Source organism: Pseudochaenichthys georgianus, chromosome 24, assembly GCF_902827115.2.
Source record: "Pseudochaenichthys georgianus chromosome 24, fPseGeo1.2, whole genome shotgun sequence".
Lineage (NCBI taxonomy): Eukaryota > Metazoa > Chordata > Actinopteri > Perciformes > Channichthyidae > Pseudochaenichthys > Pseudochaenichthys georgianus.
In genome coordinates this window covers 7,222,282-7,248,213 of record NC_047526.1, presented here as the reverse complement: position 1 = coordinate 7,248,213, position 25,932 = coordinate 7,222,282, and the positions used below count along the sequence as shown (strand labels likewise).

The window sequence follows — 25,932 nt, the reverse complement described above, 5'->3', positions numbered from 1 at the left end:
CAGCCCCTCACTCACTTTTTTTTATTCAGTGTAAGAATTGAGCTGGAGCTTGTCCTGCCAGGAGTTTGTAAATCTGGACTGACATGGAGTCAGGGCCATTCTCACACACATGCAGGTGCTCATTGGTTACAGTGATGCAAACACAGGTATGGTGAAAAAAGAGAGAACTATTCGAAGCAGAATAAAAACAGCGTAATATACCATCTGACAAAGGCCTGTGCTATAATGCTTCAATTAACTGCTATTCTTTATAATATACTCAGATCAATAGGAGACAGAGATGTTAAGTTACAAATCAAGGGTTTTTATTATTATTTAGAGCAGGGGTGGGGAACCTTTTTCCTTTCAATTTTTACAACATCCCCCGAGGGTCGTACAAATTATTTAACTCAACCTCTGCTTAAAAAAACTAAAATCACAGCCCATTAATTTGGCCTTTCTTTCATGCTGTGCAAAGAAAAAGCAACCTCTTAATCCAGATATCTCACCATGACTCGCGCATGCATGCATGTGCACGGTGTGGCATGACCACCAACACAGAAAGATATGGACACAAGATGTGTGCAAATGTATTTAGCATCCTATCCATGTGGACATGATTTAAGTGGGGGGGGGAACGTAACCTTCTCTAGGGGGGTCCGGGGGCATGCTCCCCCGGGAAGATTTTTTTTTTTTTTTTTTTTAAATATTGAAGTTAAAAGCATCAATGTGGTGCACTTTGAGAGCAACATTAAGAGATCTATGGATACATCTCTCAACACCCATATGAAACAGAACTGTAAGCATATTTTTCTTTTTGGATATTTTACAAATCACTCCCATTTTAAACTCTATTCTTGTTATTTTTAACAACTTTTTTGTTACTGTCATATAGTATTTTATACCTGTTTTTCATTTAGTCTCATTAATAACTATATTGATCATATCAAGGTGTGCCTTAACCTCACTGAGCTGAGGTTCTTTGAGCCTCTCAGGAGAGAGCTCTCTTCCACCTGGTTGTAGAAAAGCGCTTTAAATTCGTTAGCATAGCTAGCTAACCAGATGCTAATAACAACAGATCGCCACTGTGCTTACAACTAAAGACACAGCCACGCAAACACTGCGGCATGTGTACGGCTCCTTATGGGTATTGCAATATTTTAAGGGCTGGAGCGGCGTTCCGGTGCTCTCTGTCAGCACTCCTTTCAGACGAGACATACCACGTGAAGACACGTTACGCTCGTGTTGTGTTCAAGGAACCTGTCCTTGGCCAGGAAAAACAGGTACTCGCTTGTTTAATTATTTTTGCGGTCTAGATTTCTTCTTCTTTTTTGAAGTGAGAAGTTGTCCGTCAGTCAGACGGACGGACTCCCCCCCCCCCCCAGTTTGTCAGTAAACATTTTGTAAGCCTTGACGATATGAGGCCTGTTAGCCATTTTCGCTCCCTTCAACAGTGGTAAACTAGCGTATCTGAAATTGGCGGAGAGTTAGAGGCTAGTTTGGGGAGCCTAAGTGAGCTACTGTAATAGCACAGTTAACAAGTCTTGCTGTTTTAGCATTAGCGTTTGCCTTAATAATTTTTCGAAAATATCACAGGTACCATAAAGTACCTTTGATATTTTCGAACAAATTATAAGAGAAATCAAGAAACTTGTTGTAAGCTTTGGTCCATTTTAAGTTAATTTCATCATCACAGGGTGTATGCGAATGCTCCAAACGAAAGTCACAAATTGACATTTCTTGTGTGGAAAGCTGCCAAAAATATTACATAACCTTGTCCTTGTCCTTTGCTGTGTTATTAGCCAAAGGAGAGTGCTAACATTATGACTAGGCAACGGTTTGCGAAAAACAAATACCCTCATAGTTAGCATAGCTCGGAAACATTGCTTCAGAGACCTTCGGGTCATTGACTTTAGGGATGGGTAATATATTAAAATTACGGTATATGGATATTGTCATAAAATATATATAATCTTTGATTTTGGATATAGTTATATCGTAATATGTCAAAATTATTGTCTTTTCCTTGTTTTAAAGGTTATAGTAAAGTGATGTATTTTAAATAATTTTCCTTTACCCGCTCTGTCATTATATCCACATTATTGGTGATCAGTGTTGTGCTAGTTACTGAAAACCAGTAACTAGTTACCATTACTAGTTACTTCATTTCAAAAGTAACTCAGTTACTTTACTGATTACTTACACCAAAAAGTAATGCGTTACTGTGAAAAGTAACTTTTTTGTTACTTAAAAAAAGGGCTCCCATTATATTAATGCCCTAAGGCTTATAGTCTTCATTTCAGTTCTGTTATTGCATTGGAGAATAATACAATCTGTTGATCAACTTGACATGCATTATATGCAATCTGGATTGCATCGATATTAGCTGGCTTTACATTTTTGTATATTCTTTCTCCAGGTAGTTGGAAAAAGTTTTCCGTCCCATATGCCGTGTGCCGCCCGGACATGGTATCATGCTAACTAGCTCCCTGAAAGCGGGTGACTCCACTGTAGCAATAGCCTGCATGTGTTCTACAACATACCGTGCAATGGCTTTATCGACTGTTCCCTGGCTAGCAGTCCCTTGGTTAAAATCCAGCCGCTGTTGCTTAGGTGGAGGTGGAGTGGCGTTGGATGAGTCTGGGGCCCTTTCTCATTTCATCAAATCCCCCTCCTCGACTCCTCGGTCCTCCGGTAGTGACCCGGAAATGAATTTTAGTGCGCCATGTTGAAGGACATCTAATTTCTCTAAATGCACTTCGAGGACCGAGGATCGAGCATCGAGGAGGCTCTCTGGAGGAGCTCTAAACGAGGATACACTGATGGGTCCTCCACGGCTCCTTCATGGATGCATTTCCGGGAACAGAGATGTTTCAAGAGTCGTGACGCACGGCCGGACTTACCAATCACAGCTCTACATTCGTCCCCTGGATATTATTTTAGTAACTGCTCTCATCGCAACGTGATATTTACAGAGAGAACAGCTGTGAGGTCCGTGCAGAAAGCAGAGCAGTGTGTAAAATATATATCACTCAGTATAACAGGCCTTCTCTCTTTATTTGCTCTAGTTTAGTAGATATCTACAAACAAAGAGTCGATATTTTAACCATTTAGTGCTTCACATAATAAAATACACAACGGCTGTAGCCTGATTATGCTTTAGGTGTGTGTGGTACAGTGTGTGTGTGTGTGTGTGTGTGTTGTACAGTGCGTAGATGCAGCGGATAGACAGGTCTCAGTTGGTTTGGTGTCCTCTGCTTACTTGTAATACTTGTTAATAAAACTTTTGGCCCGTAATTCATTTTCCTCATTGTAGCGACCAGAGGGGAAAGGGGGGGGGGGATATATCCAGTCTCTGATAGTGTTATGTTATTATGAGAGTGCTCTGTTTGATTCTGAAATGGTATATTTATATAAATATATTCAAAGTAAATATAGAAGTGGTCATGAACACATCTGTCCATCAGACAGAGGCTGCTGTGCCTCCTGTCATCATTAATGGACGTCTCTTTAAAATGACCGCTCAGAGGAGAGGAGTTCTCATTTCTCTAACCGCATGCTGCTTCCCCTCCTCTCCTCGGTTCCCCTCCTCGGCTCCTCGGCTCGCATCTCCTGTGGGCGGGACTAAGTCTCGAGGATAGGAGTCGAGGAGGGGAGTTAGAGAAATGAGAAAGGGCCTGGGTCTGTGCCGGTCTTAGTTACTAGCTTCGTCCCAGCATGTTGTTTCTGCAGATGTTTTAAGATTTGAATGACTGGTTTGGGCAGTAGATAGGCTCTTTGACCCGCCAGGACACAACTTACATTCAACAGAAACGTTCTTTTCTTTGTGCTCGACACAAGTGAAATAGTGAGAATATCTCCAGGTGGAGAAACTAGACTTGAGCTCCGCCGCCGCCATGATAGTCTTGTTAGTAAACAACACAAACACGCCCACAGCCCGTCTCCACATGTGACACAGGAAGTATTTAAGTACATTTACTCAAGTACTGTACTTAAGTACAGTTCTCATCTCTGTTCCCCTGGCTGTTGACTGTATAAAAAAACTAACGCACCATGTAGTAACGGTAACTGAGTTAAAAAAGTAATGCGTTAGAGTACTAGTTACTGCCAAAAATAACGGCGTTACTTTGTAACGCGTTAGTCCCAACACTGTTGGTGATAATGTATCGACACCTGTTAAACCTACAATACTGTTGCACGATCAGTGTTGAGTTATTAGGGGTGTTGAAATTAATGGTTTCTACGATGCATCGCGATGCGGACGTGGACGATTTTGCATCGATGCAGTGACAGAACATAATCGAATATAGCGTAGTGTTACGTCCCCACTAAGGTCTAGGGGACCTGGAGACAATAACGTACAACCAATAATTATGAGAGAGTCAGAGTAAAGGTTGACAAAAGGTTTATTCCTTGTAACCTATCATATAATACAATTAAACAGAAACTCTGTTTGTGAGGAGGAGGAGGAGGAGGAGGAGGAGGAGGAGTCAAAGGATTGTGCCAAACAAAAGAAACAAGCATAACAAAACCAGGCCTCTCTACAACTATCCTTTGAAACCAAACTCAAACAAAAACCCTCACTAACTAACTACAAAGAATTTGACAAAACAATATACAGGGGTGGCAACAATCCGCTTACCTAGTGTGTCTAAACAATAGTTAGCTCGGTGGTGAGAAATATACAGGGTACCCCAGACTTGCCCAACTCCTCCACCTCTCAACACACACACATTAACAAAGTTCAGATTATTCAAATAGCTTTAGTTGCTAAACACAGCCGTGTTCCTTCCTCAGCAACAGGCCCAGAGTGAGAGAGAGAAGACTTCCTGGGTGCCTCCTTTATGGTCGGCCCTGGTTGCTGATAGGCCAGCTGAGGGTGAGAGGATCCAATCAGCCATCAGACTCAGGTGCACAGGCAGATACCGATCAGCTGCTGATTAGCTGTGCAGAAGACAGGAGAGGCTTCTCAATACTCAAATTTCCCCTCCTCGACTCCCCTCCTCGACTCCCCTCCTCGATACTTAGACCCGCCCACAGGAGATGCGAGCGGAGGACCGAGGAGGGGAACCGAGGAGAGAGGAGGGGAAGCAGCAGACGTTTAAAGAAATGAGAACTCCTCTCCTCTGAGCGGTCATATTAAAGCGACGTCCGTTCATTATTACGTGACAACAGCTGCATCAGCTGTCGAGTGTTTCGTCATATTTTATAATCTCTGTTAGATCAGCTGAACATTGTTCCCCCACATATTTACCTTGAGTTCATTGAGAGTGCGGTATAATGAGACAATACCAGGCTACAGATGCACACACACGCACATATATATTTATATAAATATAAGCAATTTAAAGTATGAGAGCACTCTCATAATAACGTAACACAATCAGAGACTGGATATATTCCCCCCCCCCCTCTCTGGTCGCTGCAATGGGGAATTGAAATTACGGGCCAAAAGTTGTATTTGCAAGTATTAAAAGTAAGGACATCAAACCAACTGAGACCCGTCTGTCCGCCGCATCTGCGCACTGTACAACACACACCTACACACTGTACCACACGCACCTACACACTGTACCACACGCACCGACACTATAGGCCTACCACACACATGCTTGGAACAATCTTCAGCAAGAATTGAAACTGAGCAATCTCATTCCTCTGCATGTTTTTAAAGCTAGGCTAAATGAAATGCTTGCTGATACAATGGGCACTTGTAAATGTCTATAACTATGTATCCTGTAAATATAATGTATAATGTCCTTATTGTTTTATGTTTCATGTGGGACCTATATGCTGCAGGTCTCCCTTGAAAAAGAGATCTATGATCTCAATGGGACCAATCTGGTTAAATAAAGGTTTGAAATGAAATGAAAACACCTACAGCTCCTAAAGCATAATCAGGCAACAGCCGTTGTGTATTTTATTGTGAAGCACTAAATGTTCTTAGAAAAATATGGACTCTTTGTAGATATCTACTAAACTAAAGCAAAGAGAGTAGGCCTGTTATACTGAGTGATATATATTTTACACACTGCTCTGCTTTCTGCAGGGCCTCACAGCTGTTCTCTCTGTAAACATCGCGTTGCAATGAGAGCAGTTTCTAAAATAATATCCAGGGGATGCATGCAGAGCTGTCATTGGCTGAGATAAGTCCGGCCGTGTGTCACGCCGCCACCGTTCCCGGAAATGCATCCGCGGAGGACCCGTGGAGGAACCATCAGTGTATCCTCGGTTATAGCTCCTCCAGAGAGCCTCCTCGACGCTCGATCCTCGGTCCTCGGTGTGCATTTAGAGAAATGAGACGTCCTTCAAAATGGCACGCTGAAATTCATTTCCGGGTCACTACCGGAGGACCGAGGAGTCGAGGAGTTGAGGAGAGGAAATTTGAGTATTGAGAAGCCTCTAGGGAGAAGAGAGAAACACAGGAGGGAAGGAAAACCACACATGTACAGCCTGCCTGGCACGTAACACGTAGTAACGTTGCTTCCTGATTTTACGGCCGCGGCTTTATAATAACGTTTATTTTTATTTATTTTCGGTCACTTTAATATTAAATCGGTCGGTGACGCAGAGATCAGGGAACAGACGTGAACGCGGCACAGCGACACCAAACACGGAGCAGTCTGCTTTATTCACCAACACAAGAACACCACTCCAGAACCCACAGCAGAAGGACCCGCTCTGAATCACTCCGTGTCGCTGCGGCTCAGCCACACAGGGATTTATGTTTTTTTTTAAATACTCGCGTTACAATCATGTCAGGTTTTTGGTGGATTTAGTTAAGTCTTGGATTGCAGAGTATGAATGTCCTCTTGCTATTTTCAGACGATATACTGTATACGTGTGTAAAGTTTGTGAAGGCAGGAGGAAAAAGCTTCCGCGATCACCGTCTCCTCCGTTCCTCCAAACCCCCTCCTGAAAATAATGAGTGACAGGCTGATAGTGACCTGATAGAAACTTTATTATTCACTTAATCACTGATTGAGATGATGCTAATTTAATCTCATACAATCATGGGGTTTATGTAACAGTGAGACAGAGAATGTAAGTGTGCACCCACATGCACTATTTTTGCTATGCTATTGTAAATACTCCTGTTGTCTGCTGTGTTCAGACTCAAGTCATGTTAGTGATGCCACATTCAGGACCTTCAGTGTCCTTTCTTAACAGAAGACCGTGGCTAGAAACTGCAGCTAGACTGCAGAAGTATTAGCTTTTTGGTTTTTGAGGATGGAATAATTTCACACTCAGATACTTTATAGGCATCTATACAATGGATTTATTTTTGGTTTATAAATGAATGTCAAGACATTTATGTTATTGATTTCTGAAGCACTTTCTAAATAATAAAAAGAGAGTTCATATGTATTTACTGCATGTATGCAGTGATGCAAAAGAAGCCATGTGCAGTAATATAGACAATTAAGGATGCAACGCATTGGTATGGATCGTGATGCATCGGGATATCGAATTGAATCTGTGACAGGGTAATCGTAATCTAATCGGGAGACCAGTGAAGATGCACAGCCCTATGAGTTATGTTCTTCATAATACCCAGCCCTATGTGTAGTAGCTAAATAAACAGTTTATAATAATAGTGGCATCATATGCATATATACTTGGCCACCTTTACAGCTTAAATTTGAGAAATGGTGTGCAACCATTTAACTCAAATCTGTATTTCTTACTGAGGGACTGACAGACTCACTTTATGGCCCCGTTGCCTCACTGAGCTCTTCTCTGCTTTGCACAATTCAAATGAAATTATCTTCAAACTCTTGTCACTGTGATGTCCTGCATGTGCTATATGATTAAATAGAGCTATTCAATAACGTAGCAGCACACCAACCTTCCAACCCAGTTCTGTCCACAGCAGTAAGGTGAGTTCAAGTTAAATGGTAAATAAACACAGAAGCAAATATGTCAGAGGACTGCTGCTGCACTGCTCTGTGTGGGCTGGAACTCTCCAGTTTATAGTACAGCTGGCTGCTCCCCAAACACTGCTGTTTTTCTGTCTGCTGTACAACACAACTGGTCTCCACTGGTGGGGAGCCTTAAAAACAGTTGAATAATGTATTTATAATAACTTTCATCAAAGCTAACGCCAGGTATCTGTAATTACAGGATGGCCGTGTCTCCTTCATCGGCCACCAGTTGGGTGGTGTGTCCTTCTCGCAAAACAGCCGCGACCAGCAGGTCAAGTTCGCACGCGCCGTCCAGATCACCTACTACCTCCGCAACCATGGACCCGTGGTGCAGGATGTCATTGCGGAACGCTGGGAGAACGAGTTTTGCGCCCTTGTCAACCGGCTCTCCACGGCCAAGGCGCCCCACGCGTCCGACCAGCTCCACATCCAGTCCCTCACCTCCTTCAGCCTTTGGCGGGACTTCCACCAAACGAGTGTTCTGGCAAAGGGGGAGGTGCTGGTCAGCCTGGTGCTGGTGCTCCTGGCCGCCACCATCTCCAGCTCCATGCGGGACTGCCTGAGGGGGAAGCCGTTCCTGGGGCTGCTGGGAGTTCTGACCATCTGCATCGCCAACGTGACGGCCGCAGGGATCTTCTTTATATCGGACGGGAAGTTCAACTCCACACTGCTGGGGATCCCGTTCTTTGCCATGGGTGAGTGGAAGCACAGGACTGAGACTGGATGTGTGTGTGTGTGTGTGTGTGTGTGTGTGTGTGTGTGTGTGTGTGTGTGTGTGTGTGTGTGTGTGTGTGTGTGTGTGTGTGTGTGTGTGTGTGTGTGTGTGTGTGTGTGTGTGTGTGTGTGTGGTTGGTGGTTGGTTGGTTAAGGGGCTTATCAGGGTTTGCCACTCACATCGGGTTGATTGGGGAAGGGATTAGCACAATTGTGCTGGTGTTCCCTTGGAGGGGACACCAGCAGTCTATTTTGTGTTGCAGCAAAATTGGGGCTGTGGTGTGTGTGCATGTACTTTCTGTATACCGTGCATCTGTATTTTCGCAGCACATTCTTTGTCAAGACAATTTAGCACGTTTCTTTCTCCAAAATTAGGGTAAGGTTTTTCTTATTTCACTGAGCTTTAAGTGATTTTTTCCCTCTGTGTAGCCACTGTGTTACCACAGAAGTGCAACACACGGCTAGCACTTCTCAGATTCTGGACTACAGCATGGGGGAAATAAACTGGTGAAAATAATGTTAAGCCACATTAGGATTCCAATTCCTATGTCAGTAGTCTCTCACACACAAATGGGTTGTCCTGAAAAGAAATGTGAGGAAGTAGTGCTATAACTATAGCAGGTTGGACTAGAGCAGGGGTGCCCAATACGTCGATCGCAAAGGTAGTGTGGGTAGATCGCATGGCATTGAAAAAAAAGATATATATATATATATATATTTGTTTAAAGTTAGCCTATCACCCATCCTTACTATGGCATTTGCCACTTGATTGACGTACAGGTAAGCCAGTCTGAGTTGTATTGTGCCATACGGGTTCATGCAGTTATGAGGGGGCCTCACCGCCGTTTAGTCCACTATCTGCCGTTTAGTCCACTATCTGTGTCGCACCCTGTAGGTCAGTGTTTCTCAAACTTTTTCATACCAAGGACCACTTAACCAATAAAAAAACACTCGCGGACCACCTAACTCCACAAATATCCAAAAACACATCGTTTTTTTACAAATCGCCTGAAAATGGTACAAACAAGTGGCAACATGTGTGATGAAGGTGTTATCTGGGCTATATCATGCAACCGAAAGTGAAACTTAAGCTCACTCCATTGCGGAGATATTCCCGCAAGAGTGCGGAAAACTTAAATAAATTAATTTATTTCAAATGTGAAATGTTACACTTACAATTACCACACTTTGAGAAGCACTGCTGTAGGTAGATCATTTGGGCTTGGTCATTTTAAAAGTAGCTCCCATGCTGAAAAGGTGTGGGCAGCCCTGGACTAGAGTAAGCTACGAATGGGACTTTGTGCGTAATTTTGAACTGACACAACCTCTGTAATCATCAAAATTCATGAAGGTGGCACAATGTAGCACAGCCCTGTGTAGGGATTTCATTGGTGAGCATGACCTGTGAGGATGCATTTTACAATACTAGTGCAGTGCTCGTTTGTGATTTTTCCGCTTGGGGTTCCTTTGAATTTCGAGACCTAAGAGTATTTTTAAGACAGGGATTACCAAATGCAACGCCAGTTCATGAAACAAAAGCACAGTCATGTTTGCAGCTTGATCAGTCAAATATAGATTATGTTAATGGTCCAAAACCAACACAAACAAGCCTAATACAGATCAAACATCTTGTTACTATGTTGTACTTGTAACTTGTGTTATTGGTGACTGAAGGCATTAGATTGGCCTTTGCTCTAATGACGTTTATGATGTCTGTTATGGAAATCTAGGGCCCAAACACAGCTGGAGAGTACAAGTCAAATGATCAAAACAAATAAATGGTGAATCAAGCAAAGCTGTCTTTTGGTTATTTATTTGAAGCTTCAAATACACGACATAATAATATATTGTCACCGGTCGGACAGAGTATGGAAAGTCTGCCCGAGAGTGCGCAGAACAATGGGAAAGCAAAGGTTATATAAGGAAATGAGTGGGAAAGAGAGAAATCTGGATTCACACAGTCGGATTGTTTATGAGACACCCAGTGGCCTTGAGTAGATAGCATAACGGTTCTCAGAGCAGGGAAGTTCGTGTGTGTCTGTGTGAGTCTCTTAGTAGCCAAAGCATCTCTTTGGCCTTGAAGGAGAGGAAGAAGAGATATATAATAATGGTAAGAATATATCAGGAAATAAGAAGCATTTGGTTTAAACATATGAAAGATATAATAAGGATAATAATAAGGATGATAATAATAAAAATGTCCACTACATGTCTCATTGCAAAACCTGAAACTTTTTAAGATGTAATTTTTCACCTATAATCCATAGTTACAGTGTGCAGTCAGGGAGGTATGACTATATAGCTACAATTATACTGTGGACGTTGTGGTTGCGTGGTAACTACCTAGACATCAGATCATCAAAAGGATCACATGGTCATCCCATAACAAAGTCAATGACATCAAAACAGTGATGACTTTCCTGTAGGAGGCAGAAACACACAAGTCAGACAGTCAATGTAGCTATAGATACAGATACAACCATTATTTCTTTTAATATGGGGATGTTGTGTATGATTTAAAGCAGATATTCATTTAGATTTTCGATTTCTTTTGGGAAACAGAGCACATGATCACTGGGCTGGCACAACATAATTATTTCCTACATTTTTGGAAAATGTGGGCTTGGATCTGTGGTTCTGATTCTGATATGATCTGATGTAGTCTTACACTGCATAAAGTGAATACATTTTGAGAATAAAAACATAATGTATTGTATCTGAATGCCCCTTATGGAAACAAATGTAATACATGCACTGCGTAATAAAGGCCAGTGATATTTGTAATTATTTGCCCTAGGCAAAATAAAAACATCTACAATAAGCCATTACAATTATGACCTTTACACAGAGGCGCGGGAAGGTATTTTGAGTGGGGGTGCTGAGGTGCTGGACTTCAGTGAACACTATTACGGGCACTATAGAGCACGCACAAAAGCACTCCACACACGCAAACACACAGGACACCCGCGACTGTTACAATGAAGGCTCGATAATCAGCTCACGGCATATAGGCAGGGGTAAAGTGCTATTTTTTACGAGTGGCGAGCGGACCTCATCTCCTCTAGGGGGTCCGGGGGGATGCTCCTCCGGGAAGATTTTTTTTAAATATTGAAGTTGAAAGCATCAATCTGGTGCACTTTGAGAGCAACATTAAGAGATCTATGGATACACATCTCAACACCCAGATGAAACACAACTGTAAGCAGATGTTCTTTTTCTTTATGGATATTTTACAAATCACTCCCCTTTCAAACTGTATTCTTGTTTTACTGCCATATAGTATTTCATAACTGTTTTTCCTTTATTCTCTTATTTGTTTTATAACTATAATGATCATATGAAGTAGGGTTGCCAGAAACTGACCATGATCAAAATCTATTATTTGGCAGCCCTGGCGAATAATAATCGATTATGGCATCCCTAATATGAAGGTGTCCCGCGGAAATAATCTTTTGAATAATTTGTGACCAAACCGTTTGAGACCCACTTAGACTAAAGTGAACTATCTTAACACTCAGAGAGTCCTTGTTTAGCTCACCTGAGCCTCTCAGTCTGAGAGGAGAGCTCTCCTCCAGCTTGTTGTGGAAACAGCTCCTTATGTCCGTTAGTGCAGCTAGCTAACCAGATGCTAACAACACGGTCCCTGCTGCTGGCACCGGTCCCTCTCTCTCTCCCCCACACACTAAATGTGCTATTTCCACACACACACACACACACACACACACACACACACACACACACACACACACACACACACACACACACACACACACACACACAGAGCCGAGCTTGAATGACACAAGCACACTTTTATTCCCATGCAACTCTCTGATTGGTCTGTTGTCTTGCCTCTGTTGCATTCACTGAACACGGGAAATTACAGGTCTGTCGTCCTCTCTAGTGTCTTGATGAGGTTCACGTAAAGCACGGTTAATGTATTATATTATGGAGGTAGAATTGTCCGGGGCTACAGAAACAACATTCGGGGCAGGCCAAAATATTATTTTACCAACAATGTGGAATCTATTGGCTACATATTACACAGATTATGCACAGCGGGAGCAGCAAATCGTCAAATAATAATTCAGACAGGGGAGCTCCGCACCCCCTGCCTGCCGCTAGGGGGTGCTGCAGCGCCCTCAGCACCCCCCTTCCCGCGCCCATGCCTTTACACCATTTTCACTGCATATCTTCTTGTTTATCCTCATCCTGACGTTTTCGGAATACACTCCAATTACACCACAGTATATATATATTGCATTTCCTCCTCTTGCACTTCTAAGGTCACTGGATCCCTGGGGCTTTGCTACAGCTCCTCTGCAGGCCGGCTGACATAACTGAAGTTGAAGTAAGACTCATGAACAGGAGGCTTGATCAGCTTCTGGTGACCTCGAGGCAGGGGACGGGAGACGAGGGGGGGAGGCGTGTTGCGAAAGGCTAAAAAGGGAATGTCAAGGAGAAACGAGCTGGAGAAAAAACCTATGTGATGCAGGTCACCCTTGAAAAAGAGATCTTTTGATCTCAAGGGGCTTCACCTGGTTAAATAAAGGCTACAAACAATAGGGATGAAGAAAAGCAGGGTGTCGAGGAAGAGGGAACATTCAGAAACAGAGGGAAGAGATAAAAGAGAGGGACAGTCACAGAGAAAGGGGGGAGGGCAAAGGAGATGGAGAGGACTTAATTAAGTCTGTAATTCCATGTGACAGGACCACAGAGGCAGCAGATGTCCACCCTCCTCTTAGGAGGTCCTAACGGAGGCACACCCCTATCACTACATCAACGCCACATCAGGGCAGACACTGAGAACCCAAATGGATACTGATACCCAATGGCAGTGTGGCGTCCCCTGCTGAGATGCTTTAATGGAAATTATCAGTTTAAAATTCGATTCATAATTTAGTTTTTTAAGCCATATTGAATATTTTCAGAAAAGCAGCAATGACATTAACACTGGTGTTGTCACCTTACACGATGTCATATGACAAAGTTAATGTACCTACAGCAAATTATGTGGTAGATAGTAGTGGTTCTAAAGGATGAATTTAAAGGGGCCCTATTATCAATTTGGGGTTTCCCCTTTCCTGTAGTGTGTTATATTGGCTATTGAGCAAGTTAATTGTCTGCAAAGGCTAACATTTTTGTAGTGACATCAATACATAACACTTGCGCTTCTATTGGCTAGCGCTCCATTGTCTGTTACTGTTGACCAATCACAACCGAGCTGGCCAGCTTACCAATCTGAGCAAACTGGGCTCTGGTTTCAGACAGAGCGTGAAAAGAGGTGCTGCAGCACAGGCAGTATGAGAAAAATAAAGAGCTTTTTGAACATTAAAGCATGGAAACATGTCACAGGAGAGGCACAATTATGAACCAGATAATTAGCCCCTTAGGGCCCCTTTAATCACTCCAACCTATTTGACTGGATGGACAATTATGTCGAGGTCCTGACATCTGTCCAGTTATCCACTAGTTATTTTCCCAAAATGTGTGAAAAAACATTTATAAAGAGATTCAGATTTATTTATAACGTTGTTATCCTTGTACTAATGAGTTATCCTGCTGTGACTGATATCTGTAGGCCACAATGCTAACAAATGACTTTGCTGACGCAGAGGTACACACAGTCCTATGAAATATATGTGCTGGTGATATACACGATAGACCTAATTATTTTAGCTGAGTATCGTCCCCCTGGCTTTTCAGCTTGTTCTGGCTCCCTTCATGTCCTCCTTGGTGACTACAATGATACCTGGGATCATAGAGTACTATTCCAAACTCCTCATGTGGAAAATGATCATGTTATTGTCGTCTTTCACAATTGGTAAATCATAGAGGCTGAGTTTTTTACTGAAGGTTTCGGATAGAGAATACTAAAATAGGCTGCATACTTTTTAAAACAAGGAACTATCTGATCAGAAAATCAGCAGATTTGTTTGTATTAAACTACAGACAATTAATCTGTCCATACATTTGATGCCACCCTATTTACTTGACCGAAAGTTTACATGTTCCATATCGAATACTACAAGGCTCATGTTACACTCAAAGAACAAACACAATAACACACCGTGTCCAAAGCTCCTCTCGTCTGAAACTAATCGTTGATGGTTAAATGTAAGGCTGTGTTTCCTTTTATCTTTTCCATCAAAGCCTACTTTAACACCATAGTAAAACTAATTCATTATTCTGAACAATCCAGCTAATGTCATCTCTGGCCTTTGAATCATGTTGAGGAAGACCTTCGACACGGGGCAGGTACCTTCACATGCGGGCGGACCCTTGTTTAATATGGAACGGCTTCTCCTCCCGTTTCTGTCCCCTGTGTCTCTCTGCCGTGTCATCATCGAGATGCCCAATTACTGCTGAGCTGAGCTTGTCACTTCTTCCTCTCTGTGGACATGTGAGGGCTGTTAGAAGTGTAAAAACACGGAAGGAGAGCAGGGAAGGAAGCAGAACTCATGAAACATACCTGATATAGGAAGTGACGGATCAGACTTTCTCTGGCAGGCAGTGACGGGCCTTAACCAGCTGAGTATATTGATTTTTTACAAACTGTATTTTATTTACTTCCCAACATGCAGCCACTGTTCATCCCACCGGGACGTTACAGAGCTTTTAGGCTCCGAGCCGTAATCCAATCTCTTTTAACCCAGTCACAGTGAGAGCATAAAGTGTTTCAAATGGCTGCCTTGACTGAACTGTTGGCAGCTGTAGTTGTTTTCTTTTGGGTGGAGAGTCAACCAACAAAGTAGAGTAGAACTTTCTTACTTTTATTCAAAAATCCCTATTCGTCCTCTCAGCAGTACTGATTTCATGGAGGTGCACTGGGAAGGGATATCACTACTGAAGTAAAGTGTTTCCATGTAAGAGGAACATTTTGTCACCACAATGAGATTGTGTGCCATGACACAGTTGGGGATAAGATGGGGTCATTGGGGAATTTTCCATGCGGGATGATTTTGTAACCTTTGAGTAGAGACAGGATAGCCATTTTAAATGTGTTTAGTCTATGTGTCCGACTGACTTTTTGTAGCATTTTGCACATGCTATTGTACAGACCGCTTCGATTACGTTCAAACTTGAATTAAATTACATTAAAGATATAAAGAATGCATTTCAGCCCTTAATGGCATCAATACAAGTGTCATAGAAATTGCAGCAGGTGGACACAAACAGGAGAAATACCTGCACTGTGACTTAAATACAGATCTCCTTAAAATCATGGTGTTTTCACGGCAATTTCCCCTTATGTAATGTAAAACAGTCCAAATTATGAAACACAAAGTAATTCAAATCTTTAGGCATTCTGAATGAGATCACATTACACCTCAATATGAGAGTGATTCACAAACCACAGCAGAGATTTATTTTTACCACATGATCAGATGTCCCTCTTGGATGTAATAAATACTCGACATTTATGACATATCTTCGGAACATTGCCAGGGATGAAATGTGATTAACGACGTGTGTCCAAGTGCAGCAGACGGGTTGAACCTGATGTGTGCATGAAGTGATTTTGTTGGATTAGAGCACTTTTGGTTATGAGTTGAACTGTTAGGAAAAGCTGTGGTGCAGTAATGACATATTTTTTAACTTGATTTAAAATCATATTGCAGAAAAAATCTTCGGCAAACACACATTTATAATATTTAGACTAAGTTTTGTTCAGCAGGATAATCTCCACATAAAAAACACTTTAATGATTCTTATAGCGTAAATGCCAGAAGTCAATAGCTAACGTTCCCATTTAGTCATTCATTAGCAAACGCTGTTTTCATTACATCTTTTGAAATCCTCCAGCGTGGTATTAACCATTAATATGGTCCACCAGGATCAAAATGAAAACTAAACATCGTTCCAGTGCAGGCTAACCGAGGCTAACCGATGAGCACCTGCATGTGTATGAGAATGGCCCTGACACCATTTCAGCCCAGATTTAAACTCCTGGCAGGACAAGCTCCAGCTCAACTCTCGCACTGAATACAAACAAACAAGTGAGTGAGGGACTGCAATATAAGAGGGAAAGAAAGAGAAACTTTAAAACTGTTCAATTGTTATGATGTGTAAAGACTGATATTGTTCTATAATCGGCTGAAACTGTGAAGTCATGATGTGAAACGGTTAACAAAGAAAAAGGGAAACTCAAGCTGCTGCTACACTTTATTTTATTTATCTAAAATTAAGCACTTTTAAGATGCAAATATTTTCAAAAGCTATTTTATTTTTAAATGCAGCCCGAGAGGAACATTACACATATCCACAGTATTTACTATCTGTTTAGTTCAATGTTAATTGACAATAAATATTGTTGTTTTTAAATTGTACTTTCTTTATTTGATTGGCAGTCAGTTGTTGATTACATGCAGACATTGATACAGCTGCAGCTACTTCAATATCTATCACAGTAATTTATAAAGTTAGACATTTTGATGTTCCGGACCTTTGCATGGGGAGATTTTCTCTAACTGGACCTCGTTGAATACCCCTGTCCTACACCCTCTTCAGCGAGCGGCGTAGGACAGACAGGGCCCCCAGGTAGAGGGCTCCGGCTGTGCTTATATAACTAGGGTTATAATAGGTAAACCACCGTTATATCTCAAACAGGCTCAACATGTATACGCCCTGCCGTCCAACAACATCGACCCATCACACTGTCCCTGACCGGCTTTTGGCTAACATCCACCGCATCCCCACTTCCTTTCCATTCAGCCTCCCTGGCCCCAATATGTGGTGGAAGACTAAAGCCCCCTAACTGAATAGCCCCTGACCTGAACGAACTCCTTAGGCTCTTAGGAGCAAAGGAGGGGTTCGGTCTGAGTGTCGCCCCGCTACGGTCACCCCGGATCAAAAGCAAACTTGGGTGCACCGACAGAGCGGTCAGCTCGGACACTCTCTTGGCCGAAGTCAAGGCAAGCAGCAACGCTGTCTTCCATGACAGTGAACAGAGCCTCGAGCACCAACGGCAGGTCCCATTGCGGGGAGGAGGCGTGCACTACTGGGTGCTGTCTCCTGACCCCCTACAAAAACCGCGTCATAAGCGGCTGACTGAAGGCTGACCTGCCGTCAAATCTCTCATGGCAGGACGAAATGGCTGCTGCATACACTTTAATTGTGGAATGAGCCAGCCCCCTGTCCACCAGTATCTGTAAATAGGAAAGAATAGAGCCCAACGTACATGACAGAGGCTATAGACTCCTTTCTTCACACCACCACTGGAATCCCACCCACTTTGGCCTGTAACAGGCTGTGGTGGATCCTGCTCTTGCTGCTTGGATAGTCTGAATAACGTTGTCAGACAGTCCCACCTGTCTCAGCCTGGGCCTGTCAGGAGCCAAGCCTGGAGAGGTTGACCCAGAGTGGATAACGCCCCTATTGCACCCGTTTCCTGAGACAGCTCCCCCGAGTCCTGAGGAATCGCCCAGGGCTGGTCCACCATCATCTGTGTCACCTCCGCGTACCACGGCGCCAAATGGCGAAAAGCCTCCACTCGTCTGGCAGGGGCCCGCTTCTTGACATGAGGTCGGCCCCCCCGTTCTCCCGTCCCGGATGTGCAGGGCCCTTAGAGACAACACATTCTGTGAAGCCCACAACCACAGGTTTTCTGCTGCGGTCAACAAGGCTACGGAGCGGACTCCGCCCTGCCTGTTGATGTACGCCACTGTGGTGCGTTTGTCGCTCCTCACTAGCACATGTTTGTCCTGTATTAAGGGTTTGAAGTACTGTAGGACCAACATCACTGCTTGCAGCTCCAGGAGGTTGCTGTGCCGAGCCTCTGTCAGAGGCAACCACCTACAGCTCTCTCTAGGCACGTCCCCCCCATCCTGTCACTGATGCGTCTGTGAAGACTAAGATAGGAGGTCACTCGCCCCAGTGGAGCTCCCCTGTGCAGATTTTCTGGGGACCCCCAGAATCAGAGGTTGCTCTCTACTGAGGGGGGGGGATAGTCACCAGACGTCGTTTGTGCTTCTTGGGATCTAAACAAAGGCTGATAAACCACCTCTGCAGGCGACGTGTGCAACAGTCCGAGTGGCACTACGGAGTGAGCAGCCGCCATGAGACCCAAAGTCTGCATGATGGTCAAAGCTGTCACCGTCGCCCCCTGACGCAGTCTGCAAACTGCCCGAAGCAGGGATGCCTGTCTGCCAGGGTGCACGTAGTCTGCCTGCATCGAGCATCACCCCCAGATATTCTACCTGCTGGTGAGGTATGGGGGAGCTCTTTTTCCAATTGACCGCAACACCCAACTTGGTTAGGTATAGGATCAATTGGGCTGTGTGAAACATTGCCCATTCCTTGGACCTGGCGATGACGATGAGGTCGTCAAAAAAAATGCAATAATGTACCCCCTTTGAAAAAGAAATTCAGCCAAGTACCCTCTGATCAGCGCAAAAACTATTTGTTAAGGAAAAAAAGCCTGTATAAAGAGGTACAGTACAGCGCTGCACCATCAGTGTCTGATTTATTAAAACAACAACATTGTAACTGAGAAACACTTAAATGCTAGATTTCAAATGTTTACAATCCATCACTAAATTCATGGCAAACCAATTTTAACATCATGCAATAACACTAAGACGACATTAGTTGCATTGAACTGATCTTTTTAATAAGTTGTCCTTACAATTTAGTGAGAAAAATGATCTTGTGTTTCAGCTTCGATGGAAGCGGCAGCCAATCGAATCATATGCCAGTACAAGCTCTAGCCAATCAAACCGCTGCTTGTGTGTCCGGGGCGGGAGATTCAGGTGATTGGTTGTTGGTCTAGCTTCAGACATGCCCGCCGGCAAGCGACAACGCACGCCGCTGTGTGGACGGGCCGTAATGCTGCGCTATACTTTGCGGCGACACGCCGTTGCCAAGCAACGCTTATTGTTTAGGTCCTTTGATAAGCAGGCAGTCATATCATTAACTAGATCTAGCTCGATCTGATAGATTTGGACATAAACACGAGTGAAGTATAACCGGACGCGAGAGAGAAATCAGAGAGCAGATCAGCTGCTGCTGACGGAGAACACGCAGCTCTGCATGATCACAGCTCCGCCGCTGTGACGGACCGTTGAGTGGAGCAAAAATAAATACACTAAGAGTTAGACCTAACACTTAGCTAGTTTATCTACTCTGGAACTAGCTAAACTAGTTATAAATATACGTATTCTTTACTGTCGGGTCACTCATTACAGGTTCAGCGAGCTGCACGAGACTGACGGGCTGTCAGAAGAGGGAGAGGAAAAGAGAGCACCCCGTTTATTTTTCCCATTTTATTATCCAGAATTACTGTAGACCTTTGAATAAAGTAGTTAATCTACTATTAGCAGTTTGTTTAAATGCATTACTTATGTTGTTTTTTCATTAACATAAAATACATCTCACGTACCCCCTGCAGTACTCCAACGTACCCCTAGGGGTCAGCGTACCCCCATTTGAGAACCACTGGTCTAGATAAAAGAACGCCCTCATGCAATGGTGGCATAGCGGCTGCAATAATTTTTATTTGGAATATTTCACCACATTTGCATCAAAGAGGGAGGAGGCGGGATTCGTCCTCGCGTCCTGGGTGGAGAGAACCACTCTCTCTGCCGGGACGCTTCCTCCCCCCGCCAGACAGCTCCGGGAGGACGGTGCACCCCACCCAGAGGCCCTCTGCTGAGGTGGAGCCTGCCGGGGTCGGAAAGCCCGTCCTCGCGAATGCCGGTATTGAGCCGGTCCCGCGGGACGAGCCGAGGCGGTAGAGGGGGCAACGGGAGCTGCGGGGGCTCTGTACCGGCGTCTCTCTCCTCCTCACCGTAGCGCCGCGCTCCCTCCCCTGAGGAGGAGCGTGAGGAAGAGCCAGCGGCAGCATGCGACTGAGCTGCACCCTTTCTTCCTCCAGTCGACTGAAGTGCTGTGTGACCGAGGTAATCGATCCAAAGAGCCCCTCCGTGGATATGGGGGCTCCAAGCAGATCCTCTCAATCCTTCCTGGACAGTGCGGTGAGTCCCAACCACACGTGACGTGACGCCACTGTGGCCAGGGATAAAGATAAATAGTGACCCTCAACATTCAGAGCCAGTCACGCACCGTGACCGTCTCTGCTGACGCTGAAATGCCCTCTGGGAATGTGTGCCTTTTTCTATAAGTAGGGCTGGATGACTGATGATCGATCTGTGGATGTTATGCCCTGAGTGGCTCTGGGATGATGGAAGTATGACAGCTTCAGGGTCGTTATTAAGGACCGCAGGGAGAAATTATTAACCAGGTCCATACATCAGGTTATATACGTAGCTCTTTGATAACAGGGTCCCATAAGAAACAATATGCACTACAATTTCTAAAAGAGAAAGCCATCTATACAATACTTCCAATGTTTGAACAGTTATTTTATAGTGGTCATGTCCTGTTCCCTTTCCCAGTATCGTGTTCTCACACTGATTCTATAAATATACTGTTCACTATTATAAAATAGCAACTCTATATCCACCAGTTAAAGGAAAATAAAATGTATGTGTGTTATATTAGCTGTACAATTGACCACATATGGTGTTCTTAGTTTCCATACCTCCTGTGTTTTACGAGCGACTTATCAAGTATTGGCAAACGGCATAAAACATGATTAAACATGATAGTATATAAAACTTGTATATTTGTGAAAATGAATTCTTCATTATGATAGATGAGAGGTAACATTTTATTTATGGTATTATATCCACATATTTCTCTCCATTCTTCCTTCTGCCAACGGTGTCGCAGTTTCTCATCTCTCCCGTTTTTGTGCGTAGTGCGTACGCATGGTTCAGAGTTTGCGTGGAGGACCGCACATTTTCCTGTCAAGTTTGTTTTTTATAAATTGCAAACATTGCGTAGAAACTGGCGTACGCCATCTTTTGAGTGTACGCACTGTTTATAAATGAGGCCCCTGGCCTTTAGGTACAGCCAGGAGAACACTTGGTGTTTCTTGTAAACAAGAGGATTTATTATGTTAACTGAAGTTATCTAACATCCTGTATATCACTGGTGTGAAAGCTTAGTATAATTCAGTCAGTTAACACAAAACTTAAAAGACAATAATGAATAATAAAAGATCTAATGAACTATTGAAGTATTCTGAAACACATACATATTCAGTATATAAGCAAAATTATGTATATTATGCAATGCAAATATTGTTACTTGCGTTTTCTTTTTAAACAAACCTGTCTCTTCCCCAGAAAAACGGTCCAAACTGAACCTGAATACAATAGGTGTTCTAATTTTGTTTAATTTTAAGTGAGCCTGGACATTGCTGAACACATCAGCAAAATGGTATTGTATTTGGCAGCATTGTTTTAATGTTCCATACTTATTGTTATGCAACAACGATTTGTCTTTACCCTCGAAAAAGCACTCTGCAGGTACTGCTGTTCTCTCTCCCAAGAGTATTCTTTACCATTATATTCTCCATTCCTGTTCATGTGTCCTCACGCAATTATCACTGACCCCGTGCATCTCCTAATCGTTATAACCGGCCTGCTCTCGTCTATCCCACGTGCTCCACTGAGATCCAACATCTAGTTTCAGGCGGCCTGTGGAACTGCCAGTCAGCTGTTCCTAAGGCTGGCTTCATCTCTGGCTACGCCTCCCTGCAGACCCTGGATTTCCTTGCTCTCACTGAGACCTGGATTACTCCATTCAACACTTCCACCCCAGCAGCTCTCTCCACAGCATATTCCTTCTCCCATACACCCAGACCCACTGGCAGAGGAGGTGGCACTGGTCTCCTGCTCTCTCCCAAATGGAGCTTTTCCCTCTTCAAGCTACCTAACTTCGCTCCTTCCACCTTTGAATTCCATGCTGTCACAGTAACCCATCCTATACAATTAACCATTGTTGTTCTCTACCGTCCACCAGGCGCCTTGGAGGAATTAGATCATCTCCTCTCACACATCCCTGAAACTGGCCCTCCCGCTGTACTTCTCGGAGACTTCAACCTCCAGACAGAGAAGACATCTGAACTAACATCTCTGTTAACCGCCTTTGCTTTCTCACTGTCTCCATCCCCACCAATTCATAATGCTGGCAATGTCCTCGATCTCATATTCTCAAAGAACTGCACTACTTCTAAGTATAACCTCTCTGTAAACCCGCTCCACACATCTGATCACTTCTTCATTTCATTCTCTCTACCCCTTTCCAAACATAACAAACTAATCTCTTCTCATTCTGCACCTGTCTGCCGTAACCTTCGTTCCCTCTCCCCCTCTACCTTTGCCTCATCGGTTCTCTCAGCCCTCCCTTCCTCTTACTCGTTCCAACTCCTGCCTCCAAACTCTGCTGCAGAAACTCTCCTCTCTACTCTCTCATCCTCTCTGGACTCTCTCTGTCCTCTCACATCTTGGCAGGCTCGTCAGTCCCCTCCTGCTCCCTGGCTAAATGACGCACTGCGTGCTAATAGAACCGTCCTTAGGGCAGCAGAGTGGAAATGGTGGAAATCCAAACACCGTGACAACCTCCTAACCTATCAGGCTCTCCTCTCCTCTTTCTCTGCTTCGATCTCTCAGGCAAAAAGCACTTTCTTTCAAGATAAGTTCCATTCTTCCTATTCCAATCCCAAAAAACGATCTTCTCCACCCTCCTCGACCCCCCAGAGCCCCTTCCCCCTCCTCCCAAGCGACTTTGTTAACTACTTTGAAAAAAAGGTTGATATTCGCTCTTTTTCCGACTCAACTTTACTCACCGCTGGGTCACCAGACCCACCGTTCACCCGCACACTAACCTCCTTTTCCCCTCTCTCTCCAAGTGAGGTGCTTATCCTCATTACCTCTGCCCGCCCTACCACCTGTCCTCTGGACCCTATCCCCTCAAACCTCCTTCAGACTATCGCTCCTGATATTCTACCGTTTCTCACCCATTTCATCAACACTTCTCTAACTTCTGGTCACTTTCCAAACAGTCTCAAGAGCCGCGTTCACACTGCGGTACTTTTCCCACAAAGGTTCATGCGAACTTAGTTCATGATCGCGTTCACACCAAAAAGAGCCGGTACTAAAAGTAGTTCATGCGAACCTTTTTACCCCCTTGAAAGTCCCTGCTAGAAAGCAGGGACTTTCGAGCGGCTCTTTTTTGAGAAAAGAGCTATATTTCTGATTGGCTGGGCGAATTGCAAACCACGCCCCGTAAAACTCCCAAAAAGTTTTGTGAAGCCGCCATTTTATTATCCTCGCATTAGCATTATTAGCATTAGCATTAGCCCAGCGCAGAAACGCAGAGAGACTAACTTATGGCAACACAAAATAAAACATGGGAGCGGTGGAGATGAGGAGGTGTCGGCGTTCTGGCGATTTACTCGGAAGGCTTCAGTAGAAGCTGCTGGGACTCCCAGCAGCTTCTACTGAAGCCAGTCCCCAACTCCGGGGACTTCCGGCCGGGGACTTTGGGCGGCAGTATACGCCGTGAAGTGGGTTGCGGCCGCCAGTAAACCCAAAGCAGAAGAAGAAGAAGTGAGGTCAGCGGCTTCATTTGCCTAATCCACCCCCAGGGACTTTTTCTGGTGTGAACGCGATCTGTACTTAGTTCATGCGAACTAAAGAGTTCTGATGAACTAAGTTCGCATGAACCTTTTGTGGGAAAAGTACCGCAGTGTGAACGCGGCTAAGGAGGCAAGAGTAAACCCTCTCCTAAAGAAACCCACTCTCAACACGTCTGATGTTATAAACTACAGGCCTGTCTCTCTCCTCCCGTTCCTGTCTAAAACACTTGAACGTGCTGTCTTTAGACAACTCTCCTGTTATCTTCATCAGCACAACCTTCTGGATCCGCACCAGTCTGGTTTCAAGGCAGGTCACTCCACAGAAACTGCTCTCATTGCTGTCACTGAGGAACTGCACACTGCCAAAGCAGCATCCCTCTCCTCTGTCATCATCCTGTTGGACCTGTCTGCTGCATTCAACACGGTGAATCATCAGATCCTCCTTCGCACTCTCCAAGACCTTGGAGTTTCAGGCTCTGCACTTTCCCTCCTCACCTCATACCTCAAAGACCGTATCTACAGGGTAACTTGGAGAGGTCCGAGTCCGACCCTTGTCAATTAACTACAAGGGTCCCTCAGGGCTCTGTTCTTGGTCCCCTCCTCTTCTCCTTGTACACAAACTTGCTCGGATCAGTCATTAGCCCGCATGGTTTTTCATACCACTGCTACGCTGACGACACCCAATTAATTCTGTCCTTTCCCCGCTCAGAGACCCAGGTCGTCGCACGCATCTCTGCTTGTCTAGCAGACATCTCTCAGTGGATGTCTGCTCACCACCTCAAGCTCAACCTTGACAAGACTGATCTGCTTGTTCTTCCGGGAAAAGAGTGTCCCAAAATATTTATATTTTTCTGAGTGGCAGCTTTTTTTCCATTGTTCCCAATGCAGAGAAGGTGCATGTCGCCTGGGCCACCAAAAGCGTATTTTTTTTGAGAGCAATGCTGTTTGTGTGTGTCCACTCAAAGCACTTCTGAAATATATTTATTCTCTGAAACCGCGGGTGATGTCACTGTATAAAATCGAATAGTTTGCTTAGGGAGGCTCTGTAAACTGTGAAGGAAAATAACCTGGGCTATTTGTAGATTTATTACATGTGTCACATGGAGAGATGTACTCGAGAACTGCAGCCACTCCTCCTCATCAAGTCAGAATGACTATATAAAGTCAGAAGGTATTGATTTCCACATTACTGTCAGAGTCCCCTTGTCAGGAGATAGCTGACCTGACTGGTCATGCTGGGAAAACCAATATGAGCATTTCAGTTGGCCTATAACACACACAGATGTCACATGTGTTACGTGAGTTCATTTGGATGCTGTATGTCCTCACATAGGCGAGATGCAGCTGTTGTATGGGCTGTAGAATGGTCTTCCACCAATCGGAAGATTATTGGTTTAGCCAACAGGTCGAAATGTCCTTGGGCAAGATACTCAACCTTAAATTGCTCCCAATGGCATACCAATGGTGTGTATGTGTTTCTCCTGATGAGGTGGCTCCTTATATGAAAGCTTTTACCCCTACACAGTTTGTGAATGCTAAAATAATCCTATATAACTGCAAGGAATTTACCATGGTCCAAGCAAATGTTGCTAATGCTAATACACAGTTTATTCAAAGCATAGCATCATGCATTTACTTACTGCTATGCTATTTACAAGTATGACGCAACGTGGTATAATTATAATCAACACTAAAGTAATAGATAATAAGTTCCCTCTTACAGATCCGTTCATGTGTAACAAATTACATACCAGTAACCGGGAAGCTGTGTAATTTTTCATTGATGTGTGTGTCGGGCACTAATGGGGATTTGAGGCCACTGCTTTGGCC

General features: G+C 44.1%; 1 protein-coding gene across 1 annotated transcript in view; it reads left to right on the top strand.

Moving 5' to 3' along the window:
* ptchd4 (patched domain containing 4) overlaps nt 1-25,932 on the top strand; it is a 72,064-nt gene that overhangs the window by 14,450 nt on the left and 31,682 nt on the right. The window contains exon 2 of the mRNA XM_071202004.1: nt 8,104-8,599. Within this exon, the coding sequence (XP_071058105.1) occupies nt 8,104-8,599 (496 nt within the window). The remainder of the gene's footprint in view (nt 1-8,103; nt 8,600-25,932) is intronic.